The sequence below is a fragment of the Symsagittifera roscoffensis genome, chromosome 1 (assembly GCF_963678635.1).
Source record: "Symsagittifera roscoffensis chromosome 1, txSymRosc1.1, whole genome shotgun sequence".
Classification (NCBI taxonomy): domain Eukaryota; kingdom Metazoa; phylum Xenacoelomorpha; order Acoela; family Convolutidae; genus Symsagittifera; species Symsagittifera roscoffensis.
Window position 1 is genome coordinate 58,244,862 of NC_087062.1, and position 20,456 is coordinate 58,265,317.

Genomic DNA, 20,456 nt, shown 5'->3' on the forward strand with positions numbered 1-20,456 from the left:
AGAACTGATCAGTCGGAACAAAACAATGGTTGAGAAAAATTTGAAAACAAGTACTTTAGCAAGAGCACCAAAATCGCTCGGATGACGTTTTTATGTCAAAAAAAAGATTAAGAATTGTTTGAGAGGACTATTTTCTTCTCAAAATTACTTTCAAGTCAGTTAAAAAACTACGTTCAATAACTTTTGTTAGAATATTTAACTTCCGCTTTGTGCAAAACATGGCTCAAAATTTTCGTATTTGCGCTGAACAATTATGCATATAAATGACAAACCTTGAAAATCGGGCACTTCTGTTGCAGTTCACTTATATTAACTGTATAGATTTACGTTTCTGCAATTTTGAAAATGAAAGCTAGCATTTTTCATGTTGACTGAAATTCGGCGTTACTGAAACCCATCAAAATACTTACCAAAAATTTCTGAAGCACCACTTGTCGAATTTTTAATTGCTTAAATTAAAAAACATCAAGCTTAGAGGGTCATTTTGAACAAAGATTCTGATCAACCAAAAAGGGTCATTCTAAACAAAAAAAAAATAAAAAAAAAACAAAATTATAACGAGAAGTCGCTGGTTTTCAATTTATTTTTGTAATACAACGGAATATTATAGATCGGAATAAAATATAGAATTAAGCTCGGCTTTAAGCACTGCTATCATTACAAGGTAACATTTTGTGGCCTTGGTTTAAATTTTATCTTCTCTTCATTCATAATGAATTATTCCGTCCACAAAAACTGGTGAGCAAATTAGGATGGTGAATTTCGAGCGACCGTGGTGAGTTTCGAAAGCTTGTCATTTTAGACTTAGACCGAAAAGTTGAGTCAACGTTTGAGAGATGTCATAAGCAACTATGATGCTACTAGACCAGTGGATTTGGGGTGGTGGGGGGGGGGGGGGGCTTGGCTGGACGCGATTTTTTGGTCAAAATTTTCCAAAGTGCCTAAAAACGCTTTTAAGCCTGTTTTTTTTCAAAAACTTGACTGCGGCGCAAAAAGTGTCTTCAAAATAGGGTCTTTACATTGATTTGGGAGAGCTCAGAAAATCAATTTGGTCAACCTAAAAAAAGGTTGACAAAATTTTCAATTTTTTTTTTTGAAAATCCGCCGTACACTCGAGAAAATCCTAGATCCGCCCCTGTGCTAATATAAACACTTTAAATTACTTTAGAAATCTAAATTGCATGTAACCACAACAATCCATTTTTTGAGACCATGGCTCGAAAATCCTATGATACTATTACACAAACAAACTGTCTCCTGTACTTTTTATTTATCGTTTAATGCAGAGAAAAACACTCGAGATAATAAATTAAAACCATAGAAACTAATACAAACACAAGAAGACTAGTCCATCAACGGCTAATAAGATTCAGACAACATAATATGCGACAATTTTAGAGTTCATGCATCGGCGTGCTCGGTAGTCGATGAACCTTCTGAGCTCTGCCTCTGTGGCTCTTCGTCTTCTTCCGAGGTAGGCGCAACATCAGTCGAGTCACCTTCGTCAGTTCCCTCGTCCCCAGTTTCAGATGGCTGTTGCGGGGCCAAACTTACCTCTAGAGGAACACTCTTCTCATTTATGATTTCTGGGGTCTTAGGGCCAGTACTTGCCGCATCTCCCTTTTCTTCACATTCCTTTGTTTCAGAGATTGAAATGACAGGTGGTTCTTCCTCTGTTACCGATTCGCGTCTAAAATCGTTCGCTTCTATCGTCACCGTAGATTCTGCCAATTCTGAAGTCGATTCTGACGATTCAATTGATGTATCTTCAATTGGATCAGATGGATCTTGCAGTGTTTGTGGCTCTTCAGCTTCACAGTGCTGCTGTGCCCATTGCTCAGTATTTTCTTCTTGACGCGAGTCATCTTTGGCTGGTGTTTTTTCCTCTTTAACCTCTTTAACTGCATCTTCGGATTTTGTATCTGATGTTTCTTCTTGTACTTCATGATCATGATCGCTTGATTTGGTCTCGCAATCACTACCCCACTGTTGTTCTATTTTCATTGCACTATGAGATTGACTGTCTGAGACAGTTAGTGTTTCGTATGCGCTATCCTGTTCAACTGTATTGCTATTTCGTTCAACTACATTACTGGCTTGTTCAACAGCATTACTGGTTTGTTCACTTGTATTGCTGGTATCTTCAACTGTATTGCTGGTATGTTCAACTGTATTGCTGGTTTGTTCAACTGTGTTGCTGGTTTGGGTTTGTTCAACTGTATTACTAGCATCTACAGCAGCAGTATTGCTATTTGAATCAGCTTGATCTTCTTGACTGATCAACTCAGGGGGAGTATTCTTATTATCGACATCTGTCCGAGAATCTTCTTCACCTAATTTACTGTTATCATCGCTCATCGTTTGTTCCGGTTGCTGCTGCGGACATTGCTGTTGTTCGTCTTCTGCTGCTTCCCCTTTTTCCTCATTGGAAGCACTGGTGTCTTCAGTGGTGTCAGCACTAGTAGTGCTACCAGTATCCATCCCGTAGGTCTGTTTGAACCATGCCTTGATCTCCTTCAGTTCGGCCTCAGTGGTTGTCATCCAGTTGAACCTCTTCGCACTCAGTCTGTCCCACTCCGCTTCGAACTTCTCTCTGCTCTCCTCCATCTTCCGCTTTCTCTCCTCGTGCTTCTTCTCCATCTCCACTAGCCTACATGAGAGCAACTAGAAAATTCATCATTCTCTATTACATTTCACACCAACAATCTTTCCTATGATTATTTGCAGTACCTGATTTTGCGTGGAAAACAAAAAAAACTATGACACTCGAATATAAAGTTCCTCTTCATTTTGAATGGTCGGAACAACAATTGAAAATCTGACTGCCAACTGTATTTTTGCAGCAGAAGCTGTATATACTCGAGCAGTCATCATAGATTTGATTGGATTTCTTAGCTGCAATTCACGGTAAGAAAACTCATCGACAACAAAGAAACGTATGATGTCAAAAACTTCCAGAGCTGAAAGTGAATCAGTTATATAGACTTATATTCAGAAAAATGAATGGCATTCAAAGTTTGAGCTAAAAAAGTATCATCCCGAACTCCTTCATTTTTTATTTAAAAGAAATTTTGATGAAACTGACCTAATTTCAGAAAAGAGGATCAATAGGCCATTTTTGATACCTCTGAAAAATCTTAAAACTAAAATCCACCATTGAATTTAAAAATCCAACAGATTTTTTTTCGCAATCACTTGTAATCTTGTTTATTAAGAGCTTATTTGCGACCAACGAGGTAACAGTCCTTCAAGTGTCACCACACATGACGTTCAATTACCGTAAGGAACGCTAATTACCGTACTTTTAATCATATTTACGTTCGAAAGCAATCAACTTGGGGTCCAGTGACATCAACCTAGTAAAAGTTACCGTTTTTAGACCACTCGCAAAAACTCGTGACTCTTTTTATTGAGTTAACAGCCCCATATACCTAAAATAAACAATTAATGTTAAATCCAAATTAATTCCAAAAAAATTGTTTTCAGGGAACAGGGCTAGCTTGATCCATCATGTGTAGATTCCCCAATTACACACACCTACCTCAGCATAGCCGATAAAAATTAACATAGCCAACAAACAGATCGTAAGAAAACAGAAAAAGCTGACTTCAGACTTCAACTTTAAAAATTCAACGAAAAAAAAGATGGCCTTAAAGCCCTTTGAGTTTCAAGAACAGTTTATGATTGACACTGGACTGATAGGTAATTTGATTCCGCTGGGAAATCTGAAAATTAAATTCCACTTTCGAAACTAGAAGTCGATCACGTTTTTCGTCGTGACCTTTACATTTTTGCTGTTCGAAATTGGAGTTTGCCTTCCTTTGTCAAAGGAAATGAAGTAAACTTGAAAGAAATCAAAATTCAAACAGCAAAAAAAATTTGAGCCTTAACAACTTTTAAGACTTCCTAAAAAACGAAAAAAAATCATCGCGACCTATAAAAGAGTCTGAACTAAGTTCATAGACTTTTAAACAGCGACAAACATATATCACGTACGAGCCTTTCAAATATTAGCATGCCATTTATGATATCAGACAGATCCATTTTGCCTCAGATAAGGCACTGAAACTAAGCATTCACCACTGCTTTGCAAAATGAATATCTTTCTGATAAACTCCAGCTTTTTAGCACGTAATAAGTCAAATGTGGCCTTACTCGTCAATCCGTTCGTTTTCGTGTTCAATGAGGGAGTCCACTTGGCTCTGCAGTGCCTTCAGTCGGTCCACTGTCACTATGGTCTGGCTGGTGTCTCTGGGGTTGACGTGGAAGTCACTGAACACATCGAGGATGAGTCTGTTGTTCCTCCTGTAGCGAGCAGCTGCCAAGTGCTTCAGTCCAAACCCGTCTTCATCCAAATCCTCGTCATCTGTCAGTCAATAGTTTTGCTTGTTTTTGTTTCATATACGATACCATTAGATTAGATTGGAAACAAAATATTATTTTTACTATCTTAATTACTGTTTAAATTAATCTTCGCTGTTTATTTGCGATTATTAAAATACACTGATTGGTCCTCGTCGAATATTGAGATAATTCGCTATTTATCCTAATTCAAATTCTAATACATTCGCCATTTACCTATGTTTAAGACTTCTTTATTTAGGTTTATCACGCTCTTCCAAAAACCCTACTATGGAATGTAATTTGTTTAATTTTACGAACAAAAAAAAGCTTTGTGACTATAGCTAACTAACCGATAGCAGGAGTGATGGTCATTTTGGATTCGTTCAACAGTGACCTGGAGTCGGCTGACTGAGAGGCATTGTGCTGTTCCTGCAGCTGTTTCTCTCTGTTCTTCAGCTGCAAGTACGTCTGATATGCAGGCGAATTATAGTACGCTTTCAACTCCTCGTTGTATCGTGCCTTGTCTATCTCATACTCCTCGTTCAGCACCTAGAGACGAAAGGTTGATGATTTCGGTTCCGGAATAAAACCTATACGATTTGTAAGCGCTAGTTAATTTATTCAAAAATGAGGTCAATTCTTTCCTCGTACACTATGATTCCACACTTCAAACAGCTCAAACTTAAACTAAGCCGCTTTTGAATAATAAAAATTAACGATCCTCACCTGTCTCTCGTTGTCTGGCAACTCCCTCCACATCTGACCAATGATCTTGGCAACATCCCACATTTTCAACTGTGGATTGTCTGCTTTGATCTTCTCGTGGATGCTCTTGTTGTAGCGCATGTAGGCCGACTGCGGCTTCTCTGGCTTTTTGGGTGGTTTCAACTCACTTCCACTTAACACGGCCGACCCTCCAGCACCGGCCAGGTGGGCCATACCTCCACCAGCCATCATCATGGCCTGGCTGGCCGCACTAATAGCCGAGGATGATCCGCCTCCTCCGCCAGCGACTGAGGATGGATGATGCGATCCGCTTGATGACTGGTGGTGCTGCGACATTCCCGAAGACCCTGAAAACCGAAGAGTTATATTTTCTATAGTATATCGGAAAAGGAAACAAATATTTCAATTAAATCACAGTAATTGAGAACAGTAAAACAAATGACGCTCAATTACCGCCATTCACCAAACAAAGCAATAAATGAATAATAAATTGGATAGAATTGAGGTTTAAAAAATATCCCAAAGCAAAGAAAAGAATACATTGGCTGTCCAGGAAATCATTAGACCAAGACCTCAAGGATATTAAGTTTATCAACGCCTTTTTCCGCCTTCAATTTTTGTTCCGACCACTCTCGGAACAATGGGAAAGATTTAGAGACCAGGATGGCTTTTTTCATGCAACTCCGGGTACCTCAAAGAACTTCGAAAAAGAAAACAGGGAGCGTCGAAAATAGGTCTGGATATTTCCATTGTTCAGATTTCTTTTCAACAAATAGTATGGATTCCTCAACCAGTAAAGGAGCGGTTTTTGTGCAAATTTAAGTCAACATTATTTTATTTTGAGATTTTTTTTGAGCTAGCCCTGCTACCAGAGTGGCAAATATTTTTTTGAGAAAGGGACTTTGAGTTTAATTGGTGGAATTGGATAACCAAAAAATTCCTATAGTTACATTAAAAACAGTTAGAATTTTCAAAGAGATAGGGCATTTGTCGACATTTTTATTAGTCCATTTATTACCAATTTTTGAGCAATTTTGAAACCAAAAATTACCATATTTTAAGAAAAAAGAAGGATCTTGCGGCAGAGGCCGTTTTTTGGATGAAATGATTTTGTGAACACTTTTCGTAAGGCAATTTTGAAAAAAAAAATCAAAAGAGATCGAGTTCTTCAAAGATGGGACCAAAAAGGGACAGGTTCATTGAAAAGGACTAGGTGGTCGAAAATTTTCAAACAAAAATGCACATTTGTTACACGATCAGAACATTCGGTGTTTCTTTCAAAGCAACCGGGTACTTATTTCACCAGAAAAATTGACTAACATACCCAACGCAGCAAAGCTGCTTCGACAATCACAGATCTTGCATACTTACTACAACAGAACATAAAACAGTTGTCGATAGACAGTTAACGTTAAAAAATATGAAAAATTTTGGGAAAGTGAAAAAAAAACCTTTTTTTCTAGCTTTTTCCGAATTGTCTAAAAACTAAAATCGCTTTAAAAATCTCAATAGGGCAAATCTCAATACCACAAAACTACCGAATTTTTTTTGTGATGTTGGATGTGCCTGTGATTAAAATCTTCCCACAATAGAGTGGACATCTTCAAACTTAAGAGCAAATTAATTAAATCAGTATTTTTTGAAAAACAACAAGTTTAGCAGGTTACTGTGCAACTAGCAGAGAATGTTCCGACCATAGTCTAAGAACAAAAATAATTTTCGAATTAGAGTCGTTTTTTTCGGCGTGATGGATCGTAACAAAAAAAAAGAGCTTTGACATAGTCGACAATCAATTAGAAAACGCAAATTGGAAAACAATTTTTGCAGAACAATGGCTAGAAAAACAAAGTCAAAGTTCATTTTTTTTCTTCAATTTTGAAGTGTTTGATTCTTAAGATGGTGCTAAAAACTCCAAAAACTATTTTTTTTTTTCACTTTTTATTAAATTTTCAAGGTTTACATTAAGCAGAAAAAAACTTAAGTAAGCCTGTTCAACCGCTCGAAATTAGACGAATAATCAAAAATTAAAAACCAGTTTTTCACGACATTTAAATGTCGTTCGAATCACGACTGAAAATCTTCGATTAGATATACCACTCAACTCACTCCGATGATTATTTGTGGAAACTGATTTTGCGTGGGGAAACAAAAAAAGAACAAACACACCCGAATACAAAGTTCCTCCCAACTTTTCAAATGATCGAAACAAAAATTTCTCATCTCGGAAACTAGAGAAGTTTGAGCAACCAAAAGCATGGAAGCTACATCTGCAACTGCAGGGAGTACCACAGAGGATCGGTATTTTAAAGCTTTGATAAGTAATTTTGAAATTTAAATGAAAAACGTCAAATCTCGCAAGCGAACAGAATGTGAGCAGTCAAATTTGGAGGCCATATTCGCAACCCCTGAGAGTACCTTGACAGAAACACCTTAAATATTTTGTATTTTAAAAATTTGGTGAACGCGTTTGAAATCAGATTGGTTTGAAATTTTACTTTTAATCATTAAAATATGTCTAAAAATGTTCATTTAAAACAAAAAATCATCAAAACCGCCAATATCGGAAAATAACCGGAGTTGAGCAACCCTACGCGGAATCAAAATGTGTAACGCACAATCAGAGAGTATTTTAGCACTTGAGCATGTAACACCCGAGAATACAGCTCCCCACTATAGCATTGAGAATTTCAGGTTCTCTTAATTTTTTTTGCATTTTTTTTAAATGAAAAAATTATAAAATCTCCATATCTCTGATGAAACCAAAAAAATGAGCAGTCAATTTTGGCGGACATCTTTGCAACACCTGAGAGTATCCAGAGAACATCCCACTTAAGCATTGAGAATTTTAAGTACTTGTTGGAAAAAAAGTTAAAAAATTGCCATACCTCTGAAACCAAAAAAAGTGTGTAAAGTGAAACTTGGAGGACAGTTTTGCAACCCCTGAGAGTTTCCGACACTAACCCACAATAGAAGTGAGGTTTCGAAACCTTTCAAATGTTTTAAATTGAAGTTCTTGAAAAAAATGAAAAAATCATAAAAATTGTCATGTTTTGGAAACTAAAGGGATTTAAGCAGTCGTATTTGGAGGGCAGATTTGCATAACCTGAGGATACTCTGACAACACCCCCACTTAAACATTGAAGTTTTATGAAAGAAAATTAAAAAACCATAAAAATCGCCAATTCAAGAAACTCAAAAAAATTTGAGCAGTCAAATTAGTAGGGTATAATTACAACCCTAAGAGCAGTTGAGAGCCCCCCCCCCCCCCCCCAATAGGATTGAGTTTCAAATTCGTTTATTTTTTTACATTGTTTTTTTGATGAAAAATCAAAAAAAAACGCCGCGTCTCGGAAACCGAAAGGGTTTGAGCAGTCAATTTTGGAGGGCAAATTTGCAACCCCTGAGTCTCTGACATCACTTCACTATAGAATTGAGAGTTTAAGGTTCTTTTAATTTTTTTTACATCAAGGTTTTTTTTTGAAAAAACCGAAAAATCCAAAAGAATCGCCAAGTCTCCGAAGCAAACATTATGTGGGCAGTCAAGATTAGAGGCCATACTCGCAACATCTGAGAGTACCTTGACAGAAACAAACTATCCGTTAAAATTTACAATTTTTAGAAGGTTTGTAAATCAAAATTGGTAGAAAATTTTTTTTATATCATTTAATTATCACTAAAAAAATGCTTTCGACAAAATGAAAAACTCATCGAAACTGCCATGGTCAAACACTACAAAAAAAAACTGAGCAACCCCACGCGGAAAAAGTTGCAACCCCGGAGAATATTTTGACGGCACTCTATCGCATTGAGAATTTCAGGTTATTTTAATTTCTATAACTCGGAAACTCAAAAAATTTGACCTGTCACATTTGGAGGGCAAGTTTGCAACCCCTGGGAGTAACCTGAAATCACCCTACAATACAATTGATAATTTCAAGTTCGAGTTTTCTTAAATCGAAGTTTGTTTAAAAAACATGAAAAAAGTATAATAAAAAAGGCCGTACCTCGAAAAACAAAAAGATATGAGCAGTCAATTTGGAGGACCAATTTTCAACCGTTAGAGTTTCCAGCACCTCCACAATAGGATTGAGAATTTCAAGTTCCGCAAGCATAAATTCAGTCTTTTTGAAAGATAAAAAAAATTATAAAAAATGACGCATCTCGAGAACCAAAAGTATTTGAGCAATCAAATTTGGAGGGCCTAGTTCCAACCCTTGAAAGTACACTCACAGCACAACAATATAGCATTGAGAATTTCGATGTTTCTAAATGTTTTCGAAAGAAAATGAGAAAATAAAAAAAATCGCCAAGTCTCGGAAACTAAAAAGAGTAAAGCTTTTCGAGGGCAAGATTTGCAACCCCTGAGAGTATCCTAACAGCTCTCTGTCAAAGGGTTGTTTATTTCAATTTTGATGAAACAAACGCTGAAACTCGTTGCGCATGTAGATGGATGAGCCCCACCTTTACAATACCTTACACTGCACTGCCCTCCTTCCCTCTAAAGCTGGTACCATAACTAGAGCCTTCCATTCAAACCTTTCAACTCGCCTAGCTCTCATAAACTGGAAAACCGAAAAAATTTCTTAAGCATTGCAATATACGATATCGCTCTTATACTTTCATTCGTTTCAGAAATCTTTAAAGTTAAACATATGTATGGCTTAAACATGGGGAGATGGTGGCAGACGCATTAGTATAAACTAACATGCTACGCACCTTCGGTGCTGCAAACGCGTCGATTAGTCATAAATGGAGTCCAGATAAAAATATCTGCTTTTTTAAGTGTCCCTAAATAAAAAATGGCATATTTTGGAAACTAAGATGATTTGAGAAGCCAAACTTGGAGGAATGAATTGCAGCTTCTGAGAGTACCCAGAGTGCACCCCATTACAGGGTTTGAAATTAAAGATTTCGTAGAGCTTTTGTAAATCTGGCTTTTTTGAAAATATTGAAAAAAGCGCCAACTCTCGGAAATTAAAAAGATTTCAGCATTCACTTTCCAGAGTGAAAAAAGCACCGTCAAAAATGTGCAACCATTGATACGCCACTGCAGCGTTTAATTTTTTGTTAAGAAGCAAATTTACGAAATTTTCATATCTGTTTTGAAAACTTTTGAACAAATCATAGAAAAACGTCGTATTGCGGACACAAAAAGCAATTGAGCAGCCATAATTGGAGACAAGAATTGCAACCCCTGAAAGAACCCTGACAGCACCTACATACAAGGTTGGTATTCAAAAATTTGCGAAATTTTGTAAATCTAAGTTGTCTGAAAACTTTTGAAAAAGTCATCAAAAACGTCATTTCTCGAAAATACTAAGATTTGAGCAGCAATATTTTGAGGCAATCTTCGCAACCCCTAAGAGTATCCTAACAGCTCCCTATCAAAGGGTTGAAGGGTTGTCATTTTCAATTTTGGTGAAATAAACGCTGAAACTCGTTGCGCATGTAGATGGATAAGCCCCACCTTTACAATACCTTCCACTGCACTGCCCTCCTTCCCTTTAATGCTGGCACCATAACTAGAGCCTTCCATTCAAGCCTTTCAATTGCTTATACATTCAAACTTTCGTTCTTTTCTGAAATCTTTAACGTTAAACATATGGTATGGCTTAAACATGGGGAGACGGTGGCAGACGCATTAGTACAAACTAACCTGCTACGCACCTTCGGTGCTTCAAACGCGTCGATCAGTCAAAAATGGAATCCAAATATATCTACCTGCTTTCGTAAGTTTCTTAAAACAAAAAATGGCAATTTTTGGAAACAAAGATAATTTGAGACGCCAAACTTGGAGGAAAGAATTGCAGCTTCTAAGAGTTCCCCGAGTACACCCCATTATAGGGTTGGAAATTAAAGATTTCGTAGAGCTTTTGTAAATCTGGCTTTTTTGAAAACATTGACAAAGCGCCTACTCTCGGAAACTAAAATTATTTCAGCAGTCCTTTTCCAGAGTGAAAAATGCAGTCAAAAATGTGCAACCATTGATACGCCATGGCAGCTCCTATTTTTTTGTTAAGAAACAAATTTATGAAATTTTTATATCTGTTTAGAAAACTTTTGAAATAAAATAGAAAAACGTCCTATTGCGGACACAAAGCAATTGAGCAGCCATAATTGGATACAAGAATTGCAACCCCTGAAAGAACCCTGACAGCACCTACCTACAAGGTTGGTATTCAAAAATTTGCGAAACTTTGTAATTCTAAGTTGTCTGAAAACTATTGAAAAAGTCATCAAAAACGTCATTTCTCGAAAATACTAAGATTTGAGCAGCAATATTTTGAGGCAAGATTCGCAACCACTGAGAGTACCCTGAGTACAGGGTTGGGAATTTATTTTTTCGAAGGAATTTTTCAAATTTCAAGTTTTCAGAAAATTTTGAAAAGGACTAAAATTGTAGTATCTCTTAAGCTGAAAGAATTTGGATATTCACAATTGGAGGCCAAAATTGAAACCCTTGGTAGAACCCTGACAGCTGCCACTATAGGATTGCTAATTTAAAACTCGATAAAAGAAATTCAAACTGGAAAAATTCTTTCGTTAAACATGCAAAAATAAAATTTTGAAAAAGCTTAAACATGGCATGTTAGTGAAACCCAAGCCCGTATTTAAATATATAATAGATAAAAGATAATAGATGATGACAACATAATTTTACCTCTGATTTGATTCTTTAGCAAATGACAGCTAATATTTTGAATTTTGCAGTTTTAAACTAAGGTGAATCAGACAAAAATAGCCTCCCATATAAATTTACTGTTATACGAACAGTTTTAATGGTTCCCGGTAAGCTATTCAACAGTAATTAATAAGATTGAGAACTCAAATAGAGCAGAATTGTTCAATGTGGTAAAAACTGACACGATTGAGCTTGAACGCGTAGTAATAATGAACATGGTGTTCGAATTTTATGTACATCAGCAGACAAAACGAACTAGCTCAAAGGCGTCTATTTAACAACACCAACATCATTATATAATAATAAGTTGTACTGCAAAAACACATCATAATCATCAGCTTATTGCAGAAAAGAAAGAAGCATTAGATAGATGTCTGCAACGTGCTTTATTGGAGGCAATAGTCAATTTAAGCAAAACTCAAGTAAGATATTTTCCAAAAGCCATTAATTTTTACAGAACATGTAATATCTGGCGGCAGAGAGTTAATTTTTCAAGTCGCAAACAACTTTAAACAACAACGGAAAATTGTACAAAGGATAGCACAGAATATTCCGAACACATACAAAAAAAATAGTTTGTTCCTTTTTTCTCTTCGAATTAGTGTCGTTTTAGTGCGTGGTGTGACGATTTTTAAACGCTTTTTTCTCAAATTGGGCCCAGATAGTCAAAAAGGGGAGAAAACGAAAGTTACTTAGAATTATCATAGAGCATTTTATTTGGCGAAATTCTGAACATAAATTTTATCTCATTGATGCACCAGTTTGGATTTTTTAGTTATTAAAGAATTGCGCTAAAACTATCAAGTTAAATGATAGGAAAGTTATTTCAAAAGAAGCCTTACACAACTCAACAAAAATCTTTAATGATAAAATCTCTAAGCTTTTGATTTTGAGTTTTGTTCAGTGGAAGTGACATTTTTGGCTTTCAAGCAAAAATATATTGCCTTATACAGATTTTACACGTCTATAACCTTTTGATATAATTTTCTACATCAACTAACTTGTTAATTTTAGCGAACTTGTTCGTTTTGTCCGGAAAATTGAAATCAGCATTGAGAAAACGCGTAAAAAAATTAGAGAAAAAGACATAACCTACAATATACACTTTGCAAAAATGAATGACTAACAGTGAATTTTTTTTTAAATTTCTATAACTGAAATAAAAATAGTGCTTCCATGGCTATAGAAATTAAAAAAAAATTCACTGTTAGTCATTCATTTTTCAGTTTCATCTTAATCGATAATGCAGTGCGATCAAGTAACGTTCTTTATTAAAATAAGCCTAAGAAAAGTTGACTTAACTGAAATAAAAATAGTGCTTCCATGGCTAAGTCAACTTTTCTTAGGCTTATTTTAGTAAAGAACGTTACTTGATCGCACTGCATTATCGATTAAGATGAAACTGAAAAACGTGAAACAAAACTAAGACACCCGAATACAAAGTTCCTCTTCATTTTGAATGGTCGGAACAACAATTGAAAATCTGACTCCGAACTGTATTTTTGCAGCTAAGCTGTATGTACTCGAGCAGTCATCATAGATTTGATTGGATTTCTTGGCTGCAACTCAAGGTAAGAAAAATCATCGTCAACCAAGAATCGTATGGTGTGAAAAAATTCAAGAGCTAAACTGAATTAGCATGACTCTGAACACAAAGTTATATTCAGAGCTATTTTGAGACAAATGATTAAATTGTTTGGACGGCATTCAAAATTTGAGCTAAAAAAGTATCATTTTGAATTCTTCATTTTTTGTAGATATTTTTTTTTATCAAACTGACTTAATTTCAAAAAAGAGCATCAATAAGCGTTTTTTGATGCATCTGAAAAATCCTTAAATTAAAATCCACCGTTGAATTCAAAAATCAAGCAAGGTTTTTTTCGCGCCACTTGTAATCTTGCTTATTGAGATTTTATTTGTGACCAACAATGTAGCAGTCCTTGAACTGTCACAAATGACGAGAGATAATGTAGGACCTGTAGCCATTAACTCAAGGAGAGGACCGCTAAAAATACTACTTTTAACAGTGTCTACGTTCCAAGGAAATCAACTTGGGTTTCAGGGACATCAACCTAGTGAAATTTATCATTTTTAGACTACTCCTAAAAAATCCTTCACTCCTTCTATTGAGTAACTGTAAAAATGCGAAATAAAATTTAAAAAATAAGCTGAAGGAACAGGGCTATGGATTCCATAAAAAGACACACCTACTTCAGCACATTGGTATAGAAATTACCATAGCCAACAAACAGTTCGTAAGAAAACAGAAAGAAACTGACTTGTTTTTTTTTTAAAAACCTCAACCTTCGAATTTCAAATAAAAAAATAAAGTCCCTAAAGCTAATGAAATTCGAGAAACAATTATGATTGAAGTATTTTGATATATGAAAAAAACTGGATCGATAAATATTTTTTTATTCTGCTGGAAAATCTGATATTTAAAATCCAGTTTCCAAATTAGAGGTTGATCACGTTTTTTGTGACCTTTACACTTTTGCTGTTCGATAGTGGAGTTTGCAATCTTTTTAACAACGGAAATGAACTAAAGTTGAAAACAAATCACAAGTAAAACGAAAAAAAAACATCAAAATTAAGAGTGAAAAGACTTTTTCCTGAAAAAAAATAAATGATAAAAATCACCAAGACCTATATTAGAGTCTTCGCTAAGTTCATTGACACTTATTGAAAAAGGATTAAGTCAAGGCACAACAAGAAAGAAGGAGTGATCCAATTTTCAGCAACCGGTTGGTTTATCTTTTTTTTTGAAGTTGCAAGGATGCTACACGCAAACTAGAATACTGCTTGAAAGATGTAAACTGCTCCATTTTTGTGATTTCCATAGCTAGTTTCTATGGCCTGAATCGACCAGAAAACTTAGGTTTACCGTGGCCCGATTTTGGTCGATATGAAAATTTCAAAATATCCTCTTTTTTCTCCCTGAATTTCATTTAGCAGCAAGTAGAATGCTGATCATATTTTCAGACCTTTTTCGGTAAATGGCTGACAAATTTGAACAAAGCTTGAAAAGCAATCAAAAGTCAATCCGCAAAAATACAAAATAGAGTGTCAAAAAACAAACAACGGTTTATGACAACAAAGCAATATGAGGCAATAAGGCCAACATAAAATAGGCCGAGATAAATAAGACAAAAAATAACGGAAAAAAGCCAAAAATTATTGACACGAAAAACTTGAACTTAAAATTCGATTAAAATTTTAGCAATTTGTGCGACCAGGAGATGAGCATAAAAACTACGTTTCACTTGAAACGATTCAGAATTAGATCACTAAGCCAAAAAAAATTACGCCAAAACAATTTGGGCACAAAACAATTTTAAGCGAGAAAAAAAACAAAAAGAAAATATACAGAGTCAAGAAATTACAAATAGCAGAAGTTAATCAAAACACTAAGAGCAACTACAATGTAAATTGCGTTAAGCAAAAAAAATTCTTTCATGTGGCAACTAAGCCGACAAACCAGTAGCAGTCAAACATTAAGCCGACAATTTTTTGAAACAGAGAATTTGCTGCTAGAGAAAAAACAGGGTCCTGTCAAATTTGAACCTAGGACCTTTGCCGCCACAGGCGTACTCGTTACCTCCCGACCAAATGTAGTGGAGTCGCAAAAAAATGAACTTGTAAGGAGCTGAATCCAAATTTACCATTTTTAGTTTTGTCCATTCTGTTTGCCCAATTTACCATTTACGGGAAAAAATAGAGCCAGATTGCAATAGTCTTGCTTATCACAAGGGTAAAAAGATATCTCACCAGCCATCATCAAGATTTCAGACTGGGCGTTTAAAAATGCCAATTTGACTGTCCGTCGGTTAATAAATATGCACTTTTAAGTAATTATCTATACGCTGAAATCGTAAGCGCTTATTATTTAAGCGTGGCGAATTATTCCGCACAGGAAATCATTCCAAACTGAGTTAATGCAAGCTAATTGATCATATTAACTCCCTAACTATTACGCTTAGTATTTAATATTAGGTATATGGGGAGGAAAAATAAACAATTTTCAAACGCTATTCGATACCAGTTAAAAGGCTGTCGATGCAATCATAGCTGTGCCCTCGTACAAGCAGTTATACAATGATTTCTAAAGCAATTAGAACGAGGCGTAAAAATTATACTTAAAAACTGCTAAAAATCACTCAATCATCAGCCCTTCGATCAATTAAGGATGCCCAAAAGTACCGCAAAATGGTCAAAAGCTCGTACTCATTTCACATATGAGCTCGTCACATATCTATTCAAATTTTTGCTGAAAAAAGCTTATTATTTTCGAATGATTCTGAAAAAACCATACCTGCCAAAAAATTGGCTTCACTTACAAAAGCGAGAAATTGGCAAAAACTACTCTAATAAGACAAAAAGAGAGCATTTTCAAGCACCGGGTTCGATCTACGAACCTAGATATTGAGAGGAGGCTTAAGTACACAATCAAACACAAGTGAACCAGCTGAAACTGTAGTGAAATGTTTGAACTTTCTTTTGAATATGTTGCGAAAGGAAATGCGTAAATTTCAGAATGTCAAAATATTCCTAAAACCATAATAGTTTCTCTGCTGAAGTAAGAGTTTAGCAGAAAAACATTTGTGGCTTTGGTAAAAGTCTATTTTTGGACAGTTTGAAAATTACGCATTTGGTTTCGCATCAGTAAAAAAAATTAGAAAATTAGCAAAGATTTATAAAGAAAATTGGCCGCTTATTAGGGAAAGTTCCTACTACTAATTCTCTTAATTAAAATCTACATCTCAGAACTAGCTGGGTAGTTTTCAAAAAGATAGGAAACATTTTCCAAAAAACGGTCAAAAAACCCAAAACATAGACAACAGACAGTTGCAAAAGAGTCAATGAACGCAAGTAAACGAAAAAAAAACCGTTTTTGAAAAATCTCAACTTTCGAATTTGAAAAAATAGATGGCCTTACCGCTCTTTGAATTTCTAGATTTAAGATAAAATTAAACCCAATCACATTTTTCATAAAATTAACCCAATCAATAAATAAAATCGATAGATAAAATTTTATTTCGCTCGGAAGTCTGATAATTAAATTTCGTGATTTATACACAGCTGTTCGATAGTGGAGTTTTCCATCCTTTTAACAAGGGAAACAAACTAAAATTAGAAATAAATCGAAAGTCAAACCGCAAAAAAAAAATGTTAGGCCTGAACAAATTTTGAAACTTCGCTTAAGAACAGAAAAGAAATCATCGCGACATATATAAGAGTATGAGCAACAATCATCGACTCTTACGCATGACAAAAAAACGCCTCGGTATTTTCAAACTGGAGGGTTCGAGTGTGTGTATTTGTGTGTATGGGGGTACTTGGTCGCTGAATAATAAAGATCAGTTCAAATTATTCCATTGTTTATTGGAATTATAAAACCACTTTGGAATTAAGAAACCGCAAAAAAAATTAAACTTGAGCCTGAACAATTTTTAACGTTTCCTAAAAAATGACCCTGACCGATATAAGAGACTGAACTACGTTCATCGACTCTTTTAAATTGACTTTTCCTCATCCCATAACGCTTTCTCTCCCGAAGCAGCAAACTCCCCTAATGCCGGGCAGATCTCTAAAATCTGTTCTCTCGATGGAACCCTTAACCTTAGCAGGGTAATTTACTCTTAACCTTAGCAGGGTAATTTCGAAAATTTACGAGGTTAGTGGTTCATGCATGGGCATTTTCTACATCTTGTTCTGTCGATTAAAGCTCTAATCTCAAATTCAGGAGGGAAAATCTCAAGAAGAGTATCAAATCACGATAAACGGTAAGAAGATTTAAAAAATTAAATTTGCTAAGACTATGCTAGCTTTTCTACTAAAAATAATTTTAAAACTAAGCAGAAAAGATCCCTTACCTTCACTTCTTTCGGTTGAACTTTCAATCATAGAAGGTACTTTTAAAACAAAGAGAAAGTTTCACAAACTGTCAAAACGTCAAAAATAGCCTTTTCTATGAATTTTAATTTTCTGAGAACTTTTTAAAGACCATAGCATGAAAATAAAGGTGCAGCCGTTTATGCAGGTAAAACTTATACAAACTACTCTATTGATTGACCTCTCAATCTCAAATTTGACAGCGTAGTTTTAAAAAAGCTGCAAAAAAACAGACCAATTTTCAAAAACTGGACACTTAATAAACGCCATTGCTTTTTTCGACAAAAACTGGGGCGTAACAATTTATGCAGAAATTATCATGCTCTATACAATGACCCGCTCTATCAATTGAACCTTCAACATCCCATTTGGCATGGCAATTTTCAGAAAAAGAAATTATTGAAAAAAATCAGAAGATCACGGTAAGGTACAAATAGACTAGCACAATATACAGACACAGCCGTGTAGTCGGTCTTTTCATCGGTCCATTTTAAAAATAAATCTGCGAAATAATGTTGTGAAAAAATAAAATTATGAAAAATGCAAAAATTTACCAAAGCGTCTCAAAAACCAAATTCTATACACATTCATAAGGCCCGTTAGCATCAAACAAAAACTTGTCACTAACTACTGGAAAAAAAAGCTTTTAATACGCTATTTTATACATTCAAAACAGCAACACCATAAGTGAACACTATTAAAGGACTCTTTTTTTCGAAAACTGGATCAACAAAGTTATATATTTATTATCAACACCCGGCCCAGCTCCCACCTTTCAACCTTGGACCTTTTATTCCGTGCGAGAGAGAGAGAGAGAGAGAGAGAGAGAGAGATGTCATCCATTTTGCCGCAGCCGGTCCCACCTTGAGGATGCGGATGACACTGTGACACCCCCAATCATGACCAAAGCAAGAATCGAACTCACGACTTTTCTGTAAAAGGCTGCGCGTCTTACTCGCTCAGCCAAGGCTGCTCTGATCAACAAGATCCTGTACAGAGCAATTCGGGCGATTTTCAAACCAGCAAATAAAAAAACTTCCCTATAGCAATTCTCGTTCCGAAATTAGAAGAAAAAGACAGATTATTTACGAGATGAAGGGTTTTTTCTCAATATTTTAGGTATTTTCATTTTTCCTGTAGCTGCGGATGTTTGAAATCATTAACTCGCCATATTTTGCGTTCTTAACGGGCTAGCGGCTAAATCCTCCGTCTCAGAAATCATTCCAAATTCAATTGAGATCAGCTAGTTGGTCTTATTATTTCGTTGGCAGATGCAAAATGTTTCTCTTAAACTTTACATAGCGCTTGTGGTGAGATGTGATTTCACGCTTTTCCAGAAACTCACCAAAATTTTTTAACCAAAAACTACTTCATAGACATTCAGGTCTTTGCCCTAACACGAGCGGTCTTATAGGAATTTGATAAGCTTCTATATGAAGCCAAGATTTTAGCAGTCATATTTGAACGCTAGATTTGCAGCCCTTGAGTGTACCCTGATAGCACACCACCATAGGGTTGAGAATTTCAAGTTCTATTAACTTTTTTACCGAAGTTTTTTGAAAAACAAAAAATTCGAAAAATCATAAAAAACGCCATACTCGGAACCAAAAAGATTTGAGCAGTCATACATTGAGGCCAAATTTACAACCCCTGAGTGTACCCTGATCGCACCCCACCATAGGGCTGAGAATTTCAAGTTCCAATAACTTTTTTACCGAAGTTTTTTGAAAAACAATAAATTCAAAAAATCATAAAAAACGCCATACTCGGAACCAAAAAGATTTGAGCAGTCATACATGCAACCCCTGAGTGTACCCTGATAGCACCACACTATAGGGTTAAAAAATTCAAGTTCAGTTAGTTTTTTTATATCTAAATTTTATGAAAAAAAATTCAAAATTAATTAAGTAAATTATGAAAAACGTTGATAGTTTTACGTTGCGAATAAAGGAAAAAATGTAAGAGTTAAAGCATTCGAGCTCCAACAGATTTTGAAACGCTGAGTTGCGTAAATTTTTCAACCCTTGCAATGTTTGGCCTTTTAACAGTCCAGAGACTTCTTGAAAATCTGCCAAATGCAATTTCTTAAGCGTTTTAATATTCGATATAGCTTAAACGTGCAAAAACACTTTCGTTAAACATGCAAAAAATAATACATTGAAAAAGTTTAAACATGCAAACAGAGTTCTCTAAAACATGTCAACATAGGGACTTCTTAAACATGTGTCACATGAGACGCCCAATTAAATAATAGATAGATAGATAGATAGATAGATAGATAGATAGATAGATAGATAGATAGATAGATTGATAGATAGATAGAATGAGCGTAGTTAACAATCAAGTTTAAAAAGTTTAACTACAAATTTGTTTGACTTATTTTGAAATGACTTGTTATATCAAAACCACTGCATACCTCTGGAACCCTTCCCTCCAGCAGTCGGGTGATGGTGCATTTGGGGTGGCATATGGTGATAGGGACCGGTCACTGCCATGTGGGGGTGTCCGGGAGCAGCCAACCCTCTAGCCAATGGCGCCCTATTGGGATTGCCTACGTGGTGGTATGGATTCACAGACACGTGGTGCGGGTGGTGAGACATCATTGGAGCCCCACTTCCCGCAGAGGGGTGCATGACCGCCATTGGTGGCTGCATGGATACAATTAGGCAAAACTTCTCAAGTATTCAATTATTGAGTCAACAAACATCTGAAATGGGAGCATTCGTCAACAGCAAGTCAAGCCAATTATCAATCAGAATAAAAAACATTTTAATTTCGATTGTTTAAAGGAGCAATGATTATGCTGCTTGTA

The 20,456-nt window shown here is 35.6% G+C and overlaps 1 protein-coding gene across 2 annotated transcripts; it reads right to left on the bottom strand.

Annotated features, from left to right (window-relative positions):
- Positions 1-1,293: 1,293 nt before the first annotated feature.
- Positions 1,294-20,347, bottom strand: LOC134846295 (SWI/SNF-related matrix-associated actin-dependent regulator of chromatin subfamily E member 1-like). Of its 2 annotated transcripts, none has more exons than XM_063863593.1 (5): positions 20,061-20,347; positions 5,071-5,417; positions 4,695-4,893; positions 4,156-4,366; positions 1,294-2,650 (listed from the first exon to the last, which is right to left on the bottom strand). In XM_063863593.1, the coding sequence occupies exons 1-5, from the start codon at positions 20,296-20,298 to the stop codon at positions 1,402-1,404; spliced, it is 2,244 nt and encodes a 747-aa protein (XP_063719663.1). In that variant the 5' UTR covers positions 20,299-20,347; the 3' UTR covers positions 1,294-1,401. The 2 variants fall into 2 exon arrangements, with proteins under 2 accessions (XP_063719663.1, XP_063719672.1); XM_063863602.1 differs by lacking the exon at positions 20,061-20,347 and adding an exon at positions 11,732-11,977.
- Positions 20,348-20,456: the final 109 nt, after the last annotated feature.